This window comes from Phalacrocorax aristotelis, chromosome 1, assembly GCF_949628215.1.
Source record: "Phalacrocorax aristotelis chromosome 1, bGulAri2.1, whole genome shotgun sequence".
NCBI lineage: Eukaryota > Metazoa > Chordata > Aves > Suliformes > Phalacrocoracidae > Phalacrocorax > Phalacrocorax aristotelis.
The window spans coordinates 132,901,325-132,917,132 of NC_134276.1; the positions used below are offsets into that span (position 1 = coordinate 132,901,325).

The window sequence follows — 15,808 nt, forward strand, 5'->3', positions numbered from 1 at the left end:
GCAGCTCCGCCCTGCCGAGCCCGGGGCGGGTGGGCGGCGGGCTCCGGCTGCAGTCTGCAGCCCCCCGCCCATGCACCCACCCCCCACCCTCATGATCTTCACACCCTCCCCACCCTGATCCTCCCGCGTCCCTCCGCAGCCGCGAGGATGCTTCCTGGGGCGAAGCGCCGGTTTATAAGCCTCCCTCCCGCCCCGTGCAGGCGCCCCCAGTCCTCGCCCCTCTCCGCGCCCTGTCCGGGTTGCAGCGAGCAGCAGGAACACAGCGGGTCTCCCCGCAGCACCTGGCGTGGCGGCCCCTCGCATTGGCTGCCGACCCCCACCGGCCCCCGCCGCGCCCGTGACGTCATGCTGCAGTGGCGGGGCGGGGCCGGGCGTGGAGAGGAGCGGAGCGGGGCTCGCCGAGGTGCCGCGCCGTCCCTGCGCGCCGCCGCCGCCGCCGCGGGAGCGAGGGCGTGGGCAGGGCAGGGCAGGGCCGCGCCCGCCGCTGTCCAGCAGCCCCGGGCGGGATGGGACCCGCCGTCGCCGCCGCCATGGGCGACCCTCGGCCCCGCGCCGCCGCCGTCCTCCTCCCTCTCCTCTGCCTCTGCGCCGTGCTGCCCGGCGGCGCCTCCAACAAAGGTGAGCGGCGGAGCGCCCCGGGCACGGTCCCGGGTGGCGGCGGCGCCGGCGGCGGGGCGCTCCGCTGGGACCCTCCGGCTGCCCCCCGCGGCGGGGCTGAGGGGCACGCCGGCCGCCGCTCGTCCGTCTATCCGTCCCCCCCCCCCCCCCCCGCCCCCCCCCCCCCCCGCTGTGGCGGTGCGGCTCCGTGCTGCCCGTCGCCTTCGTCTGGCACGTTTTTGTCGGGGGATCTTCGCGGTCCCCGCGGCTCCGGCTTTCTTTGCCCCTTCGGGCGCCCTCATCCCATCCCCTCTCGCTACTTTCTCCATCTGTCTCCTACCACCGCTTTTTTTTTTTTTCCCTCAATTCTTTCCTCTCCTAGCATTCCCCTCGCGTTTTCCCCTTTTCCACCCACTTGTCTTGCTTTTGTTTCAATTCTTGCTCTGTGGATTTAGCTTTCCTTCCCTTCCTTAGTGTGCTGAGGGAAAATGTGTTGCTTCTACACAGACCCCTGTGGTCTCCGAAACACATCCCCTATCTCCATCTTCTGATTCTAGTTCATCCATCTACAATCTGTCAGTAGGAATTACTGTACAGTTATGTGTTATCTATCAAGGTTGCTAATATAAGACAGTATTTTACGTGCTAAATACATGAAAAAACCCTAACGCTACAGCTGTGACGTTCTGAATGCAGATGTTCTTTGAACATGTAGAACGATGGAGAAAGATGTAGGTTTCTAGATCTGTGGCTGTAGACACAGGCATGAGAAATTCATTCCGGGGAGTCAGTGCACCAATAATCTGACAGGGTGGGAGAATCTGAAAACATGTGAGGGACTCAAGGGTCATCAGGGAAGATGACACCTTAGGGTGCTTCTGTGCTTTGGAAGAGGTACGGCTACAGGGTGGGTGCAACGCAGAGCTCTGTGTGTGCTGACATTGGCAGGGGCATTTATTTGTACTGCTCTGGTGCCAAGGGGCCCAGTGATGAGGCAAAGCCCCTTAGGCTCTGGATTTTCTCTCTCCTTTGTGAATTTACACTCTGAGACATCTCTCCACCTTCTGCAAATTATTTTAGATTTACACGAGCTTTCTTGGAGCTGGCAGCAGTCTGTATCCTAAAAATATTCCCAAAATCTTTTTATAATCTCCAGTAACATATTTACCGAGGAATTGGATTGGTGATTCCCAAGTTGCAGGTAGATGCAGCAAAGGCTTTATCTCTCTACCACCAGCTTGTTACCCCAGCAACAGGGCATATTTGGCAATTGTAGCTATGGAGTCCCACCTTGGTGGTGTGGCGCATGGACTAGAGCCGTCATGGAGTGGAATCTGGTGGGGGCAATGGAGGGGTGGGGTGAAACGTGGGCACTTGCACACAGCAAGGATTCCACTTGCATACTGAGCAGGCTGGATGTTGCTCCGGATTTCCTACGCAATGCTTTATAACCTTAATCAGTACGGTGAGGGTGAAATGCCAACCCACGCTCTTCACTACTACACCAGGCTGGGTCTGCCCGCTCTGCCCTGCTGGTGCCTCCCCACTCTGACCTGTCGCACTGTCTGCTGGCCTGCTACCTGGCTCCGGCAGCACCGCCTGGCCCCGATTTGCAAAAGTGCTTGGTTGTAAGGGATGCTGTCCCTTTTGAGTCAACACATTGCTCAATGCCAGTGTGGTTTCAGAGGATACTGTGCTGCAGAGGATGAATTCACATATTGGAAGTGGTGTCCTTGAGGGAAAGGCTCTTTATCCTACCCCCCACCAGCTCTGAGCCATGCTGTGCTCAAAGTATTGCTGGGCTGTAATAAATCTTGGTCTCTAGGGGGTGGGAGACTGGGGGATTATCTGGAAATGGGGGTTGTAACTAGGCCACGTAATATAATCTCTGAGGCCCATTTGGCAGGGAGTGGGCATGGGGGAGGGCAGTTTAATTTGTAATGATTTTTCTTCTCTCTCCCCTACTCTTCCCTCCCTTTCCCTCCCCTCCAACCCTTTATTTCTCCATTTCCCTGCCCTGGAGCCTGTGTAATAAAGATTAATTTGCTATTTCTGGGCCTGTGACATTTTTCAGAGCCTCCTGCTGGCTGCTGCCTCCATGCCAAGCCTGGCTGGGCTCCAGCCAACGGGATTAACAAGGAGGGGCCAAAAGAATATGGTGCTCACCATGGAGTGGGGAAGGAAGGAGCAAAGGACTCTCAGAGTAGGTTATTATGCGCGTAGGATGACTGACTGAAAGAGTACATGCGTGTAGGTCCCAGGCCTTAGTCCAGAGGATGCGAGGCAGAAGTGATAATGGTTGCATGAGTCTTGACTCATCCCCTGGGGTCACCCCAAGGGAAGATGTATCCTGGATCCTTTAATTATGGTTTCAGTGAGCTAAAGGACTTAGCATTTGGAATCTATCTCCAGAATAAGGCTACTTCTGCCTCCAGCTTTCATGGGCACCCAGATGCCTCTCCTCATATTTCTAATAAGATAGTAATGAGGAGGCCAGAAGGAACACATTGTTTCTGATGAGGTTTCCCAAGAGCCATGCAGAGTAGAATGACAGAAAGATAACTTCTTCCTCCCAGCCTATTTTAGACTTCTTTATTTCCAGAGAAGAAGGTGGGGAGGGGTGGTTGTTACCTGCCACTGGATGATATTCTGCTCTTTTCCTACTGAATCTGTCATTGGTGGCTAATACATTCCTGTGGTCCATCCCTTACCCCAAATCCACCTCAGCAAACAAGCACAAACCCTGGATTGAAGCTGAGTATCAGGGCATCATCATGGAGAATGACAACACAGTCCTGCTCAACCCACCGCTGTTTGCACTGGACAAAGATGCTCCACTGCGCTATGCAGGTAGGTGGGTAACAGCTCTGGGAAGGGTGGGAGGCAGGGAGAGACTTATGAAGAGGCAGAGACAGGGTGACATTCATCCCGGTGCTGGATTCTAGCTCTTTTCAGGAAACAATCACCTCCAAACCTTGTTCCCCAGGCACTTTGCACACAGCTTGATTTAGGATGCCGTGAGCTGTTTCCCTTAGGGAGAGGAATTGAGGGTGGAGCCAGCTACTTTTTGACGCAGTTCTGCTATTTCCAAAGATCACATGCATAGCTCTGTGTCTTTGAGCACTGGAGAAAGCTGGTAGGGCACACTTCACTGGCAGTGCTACATCCCCTCACTGTAAGCACAAATCCCTGAAACTACAGATGAGACTTTGCGAGGGTTGTATTCCTGGTGTTTGCTTTGGTCATGCCTGGAGCTTCCTCATGCATCCTCCCACCGCTTTGGGAGAGGAAAAGTGGTCCCTGTGATCTGAACTTTAGGATTTAGGCGATCCTGTCTGCAGTTCTCTGTGGTGCTGTGCACATCCTGCTGGGGGGTGGATGAGATATCATGGAACTTCATGCTCTGGCTCTCTACCTGCAATATATGTCCTGTTTTGCCTCCCTGAGGGATGCAGAGGAGAAATAAGGTTCTTCCTCAGTACTGTGGCTGTGTAGCACTAATGAATCTAGCTTGAGCCTTGTAACCTCTAACCTTGATGCTTGTCAAGACTCCTTGCCATGGGAGTAGTCTCCAGTAGAGGGCAATCTACACCATTAATGGCTGTAAGAGATGGCAGGAGGAACTCCTAAGGGGACCAAAAATTGCTCAAAATGAGAGGTGGTAATGAGGGAGAAAGGAGTAAGTTAGAAAGGAAGAAAATATGGGAGAGGGAAGCAAGGGGGCATAATGCACTCTCCTCATTCCTTTTTTTCTCCCATTCCTTTCTTCCTTTGTGGGTACCAGGTGAAATCTGTGGCTTCAGGATCCATGGGGCAGGGGTACCTTTTGAAGCTGTGATCCTGGACAAAGCTACAGGTGAGGGTCTGATCCGGGCCAAGGAACCAGTGGACTGTGAAGCACATAAGGAGCACACATTCACCATCCAGGCTTATGACTGTGGAGAGGGACCTGATGGAGCAAATACCAAGAAATCACACAAGTAAGTTCATGCAGTTGTTGCTGCATGTTACAAAATGCAATCTGTCACAGAAACACAAATGAGAATTTCTGTGGGAATGCTTTGTTTAGCCAGAAGTATTTTTCTCTAGCCTTGATACTATAACTCAACATGTTAGTAAGTCCCAAAGAGAAATGTTCACTGACTGAGTCACAGGAGTGAATACACTAGAAATGAGGGCTGCTTGACAGCTGTGTCTAAGGGTGGTTGCTGCGTATAGGCAGGAGGTCCAGATTACATTGTCATTCCTTTTTCTCTGGTGTGTGCCATCATTGCTGCATTGAAATCGAGCTCTCTCTCCTTGTTCTTGCTTTTGATGTCTGGAAATCAGACTGGTGCACTTTAGGGGAGTGACTTACACTGAAATTTAGGTAGTGTATAGCTCCTAATCAGCTGATCAGTTCTTACTGATGTCTCTCTGCATCAGGGCCACAGTGCATGTTCGAGTAAACGATGTGAATGAGTTTGCTCCTGTTTTTGTGGAAAAGTTGTATCGTGTGGCAGTGACTGAGGGAAAGCTGTATGACCGCATCTTGCGTGTGGAGGCCATTGACGGAGACTGCTCGCCACAGTACAGCCAGATCTGCTACTATGAGATCCTGACTCCCAATATTCCCTTTCTGATTGACAATGACGGTAAGAATCCGCATCTACCATGAGCATGTCACTCCCCCTTTCCTGCTTTGCTCCCTCTCTGCCAGTCCCATTTGCTGGCAGAGCTGTGCTATGTGAATTTTCTAGCACTGCTAATCTATCTCTCCTGCTGCAGAGATGCAGCAGCCATTTTATGGGATGCTATAGCTTGTTATAGAGTGGCACTAGGGAGGGGGGGCTTTGGTTGATTTTTTTGACCCTTTTTGGTTGCTTTTGTAGTTGATCAAAAATAAGAGTGATTTCTAGAAGGAACATCTTTGAGGAGACTGTCTTTCCTCTCCCTTGATCTCTGTGTTTTGCTAACCAGGGAACATTGAGAACACAGAGAAGCTGCAGTACAGTGGAGATCGTCTCTACAAATTCACAGTGACAGCCTATGACTGTGGAAAGAAGCGGGCTTCTGATGATGCTGAAGTGGAAATCCAGGTGAAACCCACCTGCAAGCCCAGCTGGCAGGGTATGAAACCTCCAAACACAGTTATGTCTTCCCTTTACTTTTGCTGAACTGCTACTCAGTCCTACTCGTTGCAAATGTTTGTATATACATGTATAAATTTTTATGCCCATATATATGGTTCAATTCTGGCACTAACCCATCAGTCCCATCTAAGGGGATGCAGCAGACATTTAAGTCTGTTGCAGAGCCACTGAAAGGCAATTCTAACATTGGAAAATCATTCCTTGGATTACTGTGAACTACAATGTCTTTCATAAGGCTCATAGACTGTATTCAATTTAGATTGTTTTGGGGGCTTCTTATCCTGAGGATATTTGGCTTTTCCAGAGCTGTTGTGTGCCTACGGGCTCACCTTAGTCAATAGAATTAAGGAGAAATCAACACAGCTAAGTATCTGCTCTGCCTGGTAACAGTGGCTGACAATCCAAAGAATGATGCTACGCTGGTACTAGCTGTAGAAGATGAGAATTTGGACTCTGTGCTTCTAGGAACTCTTCCCTTGCACTGATGCCAGCTGCATAAAGTTGTCTTTTCAGTGTGGAAGGGGCCAACAATGTCTTGTTTCTGGGCTAGTTCATAAATGACACTTGTGTGTGTGCCAAATGTTCCGGCCTTGGGTCCTTGGCAGGACCTAACCCCTCTCTTTCACTCTTCTTCATTAGGCTGGAACAAGAGGATTGAGTACACCCCAGGTGCAGGCAGCCTCGCGCTCTTCCCCAGCATTCACCTGGAGACCTGCGATGAGCCCCTGTGGAACATCCAGGCCACGGTGGAGCTGCAGACAAACCATGTGGCCAAGGGCTGTGACCGGGATAACTACTCTGAGAAGTCACTACGCAAACTCTGTGGTGAATCGATTCTTTCCTGGGCTGAGGGCAGCTGTGGTGTAGCACCCTGCCCCTTCCCCTTGAGGGGTTCACAGTGGTAGCTCTGTGCCTCACACAGCAGAGATGCTGGGGGACACATTCCCAACATCTGCTGTGGTCAGCGGGGCTGGGAGGACACCTAGCTTCCGTTCCCTGCCTGTATTGACAAGGGGCTCCCCACGCTTTCCTCGCTGGGAAGCCAGAGGTTTCTGTGCCTTGCCTCAGTACACAGTCTGTGCGACTTCCCTCAGCACAGATGGAAAAGTCACCATCCTTCTCCAGATAGAATAAGGCCTATAGGCAACTCCTCCTCTCCCTGTGCTCTGGGACATTACAACAAGCCCTTTAGCACCCTTGTCTGTTCCCCCGTTGTCAGGCTTCTTATTCTCCCATGCTGACATTCCTGACTCCTTCCTTTCTTGGTAGGTGCTGCCTCAGGAGAGATTGACCTGCTGCCAGTGCCTAGCCCCACAGCGAACTGGACTGCACGGCTCTCGGTGCACTACAGCCAGGACAGCAGCCTCATCTACTGGTTCAATGGCAGCCAGGCTGCCCAGGTGCCTGTGGTGAATGGTCCGAATGCCCATGAGGGGCTGAGTGACCACTTCACCCTGTCTGTATGGATGAAGCATGCTGTGGTGCCTGGCAAAGGCAGGCGGGAAGAGGAGACAGTGATCTGCAGCACAGTGCAGAGCGGTGAGACACTTTTTCTGGGGTGGTGACACTTCTGCCCACTGCCTCTAACTTGTTAGAAGGGAATGTCCCTGCATGGGGAAATCTGTTGTGTTCCACAGCGGGACCTGGCCAGGGGTTTCTCCTTAGTAGCTCAGCTTCTTCAGGTGTCACTTTTTCTAAAAGCAGTCAAGCCTGCTGTGAGCATGTGGTGCTGAGTGCCAGTAGTGCAGGCTAGCATGTGCTTCTGGGCTCTGGCTAGTGAGACTGCTCTGAGGTGTGATACGTAATGCCCTGTGTTTGTCCCTGGCAGAGGATGGCTACTCGCATTACTCTCTGGCTGTGCACGGCTGCAGGATTGCTTTCCTCTACTGGCCGTTGCTGGAAAGTGCAAGGCCTGTGAAATTCCTCTGGAAGCTTGAGCAGGTGAGGAAGCGTTTGCCTCTTCCCCATGTCCCTTCTCTTTCTGCCCTTTGCTGATCCCTTCCTCTGCTGTCTGCCATAGGTCTGTGATGACGAATGGCACCATTATGCCCTCAACTTGGAGTTCCCCACTGTCACGCTCTACGTGGATGGCGTCTCTTATGACCCTGCCCTCATCCATGACAACGGCCTCATTCACCCCCCACGGCAGGAACCCTCGCTCATGATTGGAGCCTGCTGGACCGGTGAGTGCCCACTCCCTGAACCATGATCTTCCCATATGGGAAACAAAGGACTGGAGGGAGAGCCAGAAGAGGTGAAAGAAACACCACCCAATACTGAATGATGCAGACCACATTGCAGCCGTCTTGCCTCCTTGACACCAAAGTTAATGTGGCTCCTTCCTTCCTTACGGACCAAGCCAGCAGGCCATGGTAATAATAGCTCAGGGACAAGTGTCATAGGCAGCTTCATGGACAACAGCAGTAGAATGGATAACCAGCTTTCAGGGAGAGGAGAGGTAAAACTTTTTACCTTATTCAGATGTTGACGTTTTTATCAAAACTTTTCACCAAAGAGCAGGCTGTACTATTTATGCTGCTGGTTGTATTGATGGGTATTTCTGTGTCTTGAGGGCCTATATGAAGAAGTCATAAATCATTCTGTAAAGGAATTGGGTTGGTGGACAAAGATCAGGTTAGGAATACAGTTAAGCCACTACCAACTTAAAACCCATTCTGTGGAGATGTAAGGCTGCATTTCCCAGGTCTTTCAGTTCTCCTGCAAGTCTGAAGCAGGACAGAACAAAAGGAATTTGCCTGCTGCTTGGCTTCACTCACTCCAGCGGAAATTTCTAGCAAAATAAAATCTTTACTGTAGTACTGCTTATCCCAGGTCAGGGATCTTCCCACAGCTCTGTGCTCTCAATTGGCCTTTTGCAACCAACAAATATTAATCAGCTTGGGACATGCTCCTGGAACCATATGAGTTTCAAATGGATGTTGAGAACATGGCTTGTTGCAAATATGGCTGGGACCATGTTCCATAAATGGGAATCAAAATAGATATCATTGGGAAAGGAGGAAAAAACCTCTATACTTTCTCTCTTGTATCTGTTACTTATCCTATGGTCTCACCATCCGCTTCATAAGAGGGACTCTGCCCTCCTTCGTCTGTGATGTGCTGTCTCTAGGGTTGAAGGGTGCACTGCTTGGTACGAGACTCCAGAGCTGTTTTTTTGGATTGGCCAATACAGGCACTTGTATTATAACAATTATACAGACCCTGTGACTACCCTCTTCCAATCCCTTATTGCTTGTCTGAATGATCTCCTTTTGCAGAGGAGAAAAACAAAGAGAAAATCAAAGGAAATGAGAACTCCACTGATACTGCACAAGGTAGGGAAAAGAAAGAAGATGGTTCTCTTCCCTTCTTCACCATGCATGACTATCACTTCTTGCATGGTGCCTTCCTCATACAGCTCCCCCAGTCCTGTCCTGCCACCTCCCACCATCTTGGGAGGAAACCCCTTATTTGGCAGATTCGTCCTTGATATCTGTGGAGCATGAAAAGGCTGATGAGGGACTACAGCCTGCTTTGAGAGATGGAGTATGCTTTTCATGTGGAGAAAGAGTCCTCATGCCTGATCATTAAAGTTGGTCTCTGAAGAACATAGTAGCCATTAGAGACATCAGGAGATGTCACCTCATCCCTAACTATCTATGGAATGTATAGTTTCTTTTAAAAGCCCTCACAGGAAGCAGAGTGAGAAGGGGACAAGAAATTGTTTCTATCTGGCATTCACTGGTTTGGCAGAAACTTCTCTATGCTACCCAATGTTCACTGCCCTAGTATTTCTGTTGGTCTGTTTTTCTCACTTTCCCCATCCGGAATTCAAAAAATTGTCATCTCTTTACTTCAGCATCCCCTGTCTTGTTGTTGTCTTTGCATTTCCATGTCCTGTGCACCCCTCTGTCTCTCTCTACCTCCCTTAACATCTGTATGTCCCTCACACTGTTGCTTTTGTTGTCTTTGCTTTTCCATGCCCCGTGCACCCCTCTCTGTCTCTCTCTACCTCCCTTAACATCTGTATGTCCCTCACACTGTTGCTTTTGTTGTCTTTGCTCTCTTCCTCGCCATGTCTCTCACACCCTCCACCTCCCATGTTTCCCTCAGGAGATCCTCTGTCAATACACCACTACTTCCATGGTTACTTGGCTGGCTTCACTGTGCGCCCTGGTAGCTTGGAGAGCCGGGAGGTTATTGAATGTCTGTATGCCTGCCGTGAGGGGCTTGATTACAGTGACTTCGACAGTCTGGGCAAAGGGATGAAGGTATGCCCATCTGCCTAGCTTGCATGGGTCTCCTCCACTCTCCTCCCCAGCCTTGCCTCCCAGGACTTTGCCTGCTTTCCCACTTCAGACAACTCCCTACCTTTCTCCTTTGTGTCTCTCTTAGCCTGGACTCTTGGCATTTGCCAGGGAACCCCGAGTATGTTCTTCTCTTCCACCTGTAGGTTCATGTGAACCCCTCTCAGTCCCTGCTTACCTTGGAGGGTGATGATGTGGAAACCTTCAACCGTGCAATCCAGCATGTGGCTTACATGAATTCCCTGCGCTTTGCTACCCCTGGAGTCCGGCCACTCAGGCTCACCACTACTGTCAAGTGAGTGGACAAAGCAGCACCTCCAGCCAAGTTCAGTGAGAGGATTACCTCTCTTTTGACTAAAATCACACTCCCTCACCTTATATTTTAATTCTAATTGATGGTCTCAAAATGGGTAGGAGTATTCCTGAAAATAAATATTAAAGTATCCAGTATCCAAATGGATACTGTAATACTGGGGTCTGTGCAGGCAGCAGAACTTCTGCCTTCACTGATGGTGTTCTAGGCATGCTGGCTGGTTTTAATTTTCTCTGTGGTGTGTGGATGTGACAACATCACCAGGGATGTCATTCCTACTGCACCTCTCTGTCTTGCACAGCAGGCAAGGGGAGCTTTAGAAAGACTACCAGAAAAAGGGTATTCCCTTCACTGGCAGTAATGGTCAGGAGGTGTTCTTTTACAATGTTACTGGTGGAAGTTTGGGCCAACTGGTGCTTTCTACTTCTCCCCTTGAGGTGTTTCAGTGAAGAGTCATGTGTCTCCATTCCTGATGTGGAAGGTTATGTTGTGGTGCTACAGCCTGATGCCCCCCAAATCCTGTTGAGTGGCAATGCCCACTTTGCTCATCCTGCATCAGACTTTGAGGGTCCTGATGGGGTGCCCCTGTTCCCCAACCTCCAGATCACCTGCTCTATTTCTCACCAAGTGGAAGCCAAGAAGGATGAGAATTGGCATGGTACTGGTGAGTAGAGTACATGGCAAGGTATATGAGACAAACTGGAGCAAGTGTTGCTATCCTGCAGAGGAAGTAGAGCCCCTCATTACACTGGAAATAGGAGAGAGTTTACAAATACAGAAGCCAGGCACATTGTCTGTCAATATGTAGGCTAATCGGTTCTTATCCCTTTCTGCTCCTCCCTGTACATTTTCTATCCACCCAGTTTCTTTGGCTCACTCTCTCCTCTTTCTTTCCCAGGCTGCTCATTCCTAATCCCTTTCACATTTTACCTACATTTCCCTTTATTGAATCCAGCACTGGACGGATATCCTGCCTGTCACCCTCTCCATTCCTGCACTTACTCCTGCTTCCTTTTCTCCTGCTTTCTTATTTCTTGCCCTCTCCCATCTCTGCCTGCATCACTTATTCCTGTGAATTCCCCAGTTTCCTCACACTGTAATATATCTCGTCCCTCAATTTCTCTCCATCATCCTCACATTACTTCTCTGCACTCTGTGCTCCACATGTCCTTTCACTTAATTAATATTTTTTCTAGTAATAGGATTTTTTGCTCATAGTTTTGTGTTTAGCAGCTTTGTTTTTCCTCATACAATGATGAGTTTCTTGACTTAGAGCAGGCTGGTCTTAGCCCTGCTGAAAGCAGTTAGTCATTGAATGTGGTTGCCATTTTAAAGAAGATAAGATCTCAACCATAATAACCAACAGTCATGAGACGGGGAAGCCTTTCAAAGCACTCAGGGTCTGGGAATGTGTGATAGAGTTGTTCCTAATTTGCACATTGCCAGTGTCAACAGAGTTCTTACAGCCAAGATGTGTTATCGTGAACCAGTCCAATAATAGTATGTTGCTCCAAAATAAAGTGACTTTATTATGTGCATAAATAATGTCATTAGAACCAGGAGGACTCCTCCAACAAGTAATAAGAGTCTGACAGTGATTTTACCCAAGGTCAGTACTAGCCAGAGAAAGAGAAGTCATTACGTATGATGTGAGCACTTTTAAGTAAGTGGATACCACTCTAACTCCTGCCTTCACTGATGGCTGGCTGACTTTCTGGCCCTGTGTTCTTTCCGTTTGCATCTCAGTGACAGACACACGAATGTCAGATGAGATTGTGCACAACCTGGACGGCTGCGAGATCTCACTGGTAGGAGATGACTTGGACCCAGAGAGGGAGTACCTGCTCCTGGATGGGGCACTGCTGCAGCAGCGGGGCCTGGAGCTTGTTAACACCTCTGCCTACGTGACCATCACAGGTATGTCCTCTCCTCTGCCAGAGCCATCTAATTACTCCATTCTCACTGATGTTAGAGATGTGTTGGTGTACTTTGTGAGACTCTTGAGATGTAACCATTTGTTGAACTCTTGGCTTTTGGAAGTCCCAGGCCATCTCCTTGGGGAGGTGGCTCGTGCTCCAGCACACAGCATGGTGTCTGAGCTCTGACCCAGGCTTCCATCACTCCTCCTGACTTACCCCATTGCCCTTGGGGTTTGTTGTTCTCAGATGCCAAGCGTTTTGCATAACATGACTGAGGGGCAGCACATCCCACACGTTGTGGATTGGTACAACACTATTGCACTGTCCAGAACTTAACAGGGCTGTTGCTCTTGATTATTTCTTCCCTTCCACGTGTTTTAGCAATGCAAGCAGGGATTTCATCAGGTCCTTTGCAGCCAGCTCCAGCTCTGCTCCCTTCCCAAAATTAATCAACGCAGCATTGCCTTGGATTCTTCTGTATCTCCTGGTTTGCTACAGTGTTTTGATGCCAGATGACTTTGAAGCAGGCGCTTCCTCACTCCACACCAATTCTCTCTTGTCTCAGGTGTGGAGAGCATTGCAGTTTATGAGGAAATACTACGCCAGGTCTCATACCACATCAACCATGGTGCTGCCCTTTATGAAAGGAAGTTTCACCTGTCCTGCACTGAGATGAATGGCCGCTACTCCAGCAATGAGTTTACTGTTGAGGTACAAGAGCAATACATGCACATATAGGTGCTCATGCATGCGTGCAGAGGACATGGTGGACAGGAATGCACACAATATAGAATGTATTGAACACAGGCCTGAGTCTCTCTCACTCTGGTCTTTCTGTAGATGAATGTCCTCCACAACATGAACCAAGCTGCTCATCCTAACCATATTCTGAGTTCCCAGCAGTTCATGCACCGAGGCCATCATTTACCCGCAGAGCTGTCTGGGCACAGCTTGGCAAGCACCCATAACAACCCAAGTATGTAACACTGTCTTTTGGTTTTATTCCTTCAGGTCAGGATGCTGATTTTCTGATATCCTGTTAGAGCCTATAGCAGAGGACTCCTTTTAGGCTGCCCATACCCATGATATCAAGTTCTCATTATACTGTCCTGTCCCACTCTTCATTAGCAAATGGACGGCAGTCTGCGTCAAATTGTGTTTTAGAGCAACAATCCTCCTCTTTCTGCGTGTTGTTTTCTTGATGTAGAAGCGGTCTGAAATCTACACCTGAGAAGGTATAAAAAGAACTGTAAGCTGGTACGATTTCATTCGTGCATCTTGCAAAGGCGCTATGCAGGCTTGGGTAATGTAATTTCAGAAAGAAGTTTCAACAGCAGGAGAGAAACAAGAGAATCAAGACTGCCACTGCCCTAAAAAAAGAGATGGGACTAGGTGGCAATCAGCAAGGCAGAAAAATATGCGAGACAGCACTACGCAGACCAGAGGATCCTTGCCCCCAAAACAGAGGAGAGAGAGAGAAGCCTGAAAACTAGACTAGAGATTAGATTTGTTGTTTTGCCCTGGCAGCCCTGTGCCACAGGCATGACTGCAGCCTAATTGGCTCCTCCTAGGCTGTGAAAGCTCCGGGACTGTTACAGAGGACCTTGCATTAGTTTTGGCCCCCATCATACAGAACATGGAGAGCATCTTTGGTGCTAGGATTTGCTGCAGCTTCCTGCAGCAGCTGATCCCAAGCTGGTGCAGTCGTGCAGCTGGCACTGAGCCACTGCAGGAACAGCCTACATACATGCTGGGAGAGCACCAAAACCCAGGCTTTGCCACTCCCTTCCCCAGCTCTGCCTGATGGCAGCAGAGAGAAAAATTGACGCTGTGGTACAGAACAATACAGACCAAATCCACAGAGGGCCTGGATAGATTTTGCAGGGAAGGGGGTTATCTGGGGAGTCAAGGCTCAGCCTACAGGTCTAGAACAAAGGGGTGGGAGATGGGCTAAGGGTCTTAGATAAATTTCAAGTTTTCTTCTGTGGAGAAACTGGGCTTTGACCATGGCACTAATTAGAAGGCCATCGTAGCCCTCACCTCTGCCCCATTTGCAAGGCAGACTTCTTTTGGCTTCCTTCTCTACAGCGTGCACAGAAATCACACCTCTAAAAATCCTCATGCCCTTAGAGGCTCTCCCCAGCACACATTTCTCCCTCCCAAGGGAAGGATACAAATGGCTGCTGTGCAACGTATTCTGGTGACTTGTGTAGATGAAGATGTGCGGTCTACAGGCCTGGCCAACATCAGAGGATGCCTGGAGCTAGGCATCCTGGCAAACTGTGCAGGCCTCAAGCAAAGATACAGCAGCTGAAGGCAGGAACTGCCTGTGCCCAGGGGAGCAGAAAAGAACACGTTGCTGTCTAGACCCAAGCTCTGCCCACAAATCCCAGTTCCTGCAGGTCAGGTTGGAAATGCGTGTTTCAGTGACAACTCTAACAATGCATTCTCATTTTTTTCTCCGAAGTGGTCCCCGGTGCTGCCACTGTCATCATTGTGGTGTGTGTGGGCTTCCTGGCACTCATGGTGATCCTTGGCATCCTGCGCATCCACTCCCTGCACCGGCGAGGAGTGGGGCAAGAGACCCCTGGGGCTGCTGAAGGAGGGCACACAAGCACTGGAGGCAAAGAGAATGACATGTTCTGGGACGACTCAGCCCTCACTATCATAGTCAACCCCATGGAGGTAAGGAGCAGCCACAGTGGCTGGGGCTGGGTGGGCAGCTGGGTTGCCAGACCTTTCCCCTTACCCCATGTCTCACCTCCCCAGTCCTACCAGAACTGCCAGGAGATGGCAGCAGAAAGCAGCAAGGGCAGAGCTAGGGAGGGCCTGGAGGATGAAGATGAGAGCACCGACTCGGAGACACCTGACTCCCCGGACAGCAATGACGTGGATGAGCGACACATCACTGGCAAAAGTGACAGCTCTCACTGCTACTAGGAGCTTTAAAACACCAGTCCAATGGATTCCTCCAAAACATGTTGCTGGAAGGAAGAGGTGTCTTACTTTTAACTTCTTCCTTCCCCCACCGTGTACACATGCTCTCCTCCTTCATTTGTCATTCTGCCTCCCATGTTTCTTCATCTTCTGCCATTCTCATTGTGGACATTCCCCACATTATTGACCCCCCCATCTGGCTCTCTAGAAACATGTGTTAGGGCACCTGCACATGACAGTGGCACAGTTCAAATTATGATGAGGAAGGAGGGGCTTGGAAAGAACAGAAATTCAGAAGGAGGAGCCAGCCACAGGGCTCAGAGTGGGGACTTTCACAACCCCTGCCCAGATATTATATATATATATATTGTATATTTTTTCAATGTTGTCGTTTGAGGTTTATTCTCGTTTCATGCAAAAAAACACCCACACTGCAGCTTGTGTCGCTTTGTAAAATTGTCAATACTCCTAAACTAAATGAATGAAGGCAAGAAGGATGAGGAAACAAAGTGGATTTTAAAATAAATGGATTTCAAATAAAATATTCAGTGCTTCTGCAGTTTTTTTCTAGAAGCAGGGAAAGAAACAGTCAGTACAGCCTCT

General features: G+C 49.8%; 1 protein-coding gene across 1 annotated transcript; it reads left to right on the forward strand.

Annotated features, from left to right (window-relative positions):
* Nucleotides 1-132: 132 nt before the first annotated feature.
* Nucleotides 133-15,747, forward strand: CLSTN3 (calsyntenin 3). Its single transcript, XM_075108790.1, is given in 19 exon segments — nt 133-372; nt 375-618; nt 3,325-3,447; nt 4,382-4,577; nt 5,023-5,231; nt 5,557-5,706; nt 6,369-6,554; nt 6,999-7,268; nt 7,558-7,670; nt 7,750-7,912; nt 9,008-9,064; nt 9,843-10,000; nt 10,183-10,331; nt 10,787-11,013; nt 12,096-12,266; nt 12,834-12,979; nt 13,109-13,244; nt 14,736-14,953; nt 15,038-15,747. Coding segments are annotated over 19 exon segments (3,312 nt in total). The 5' UTR covers nt 133-147; the 3' UTR covers nt 15,209-15,747.
* Nucleotides 15,748-15,808: the final 61 nt, after the last annotated feature.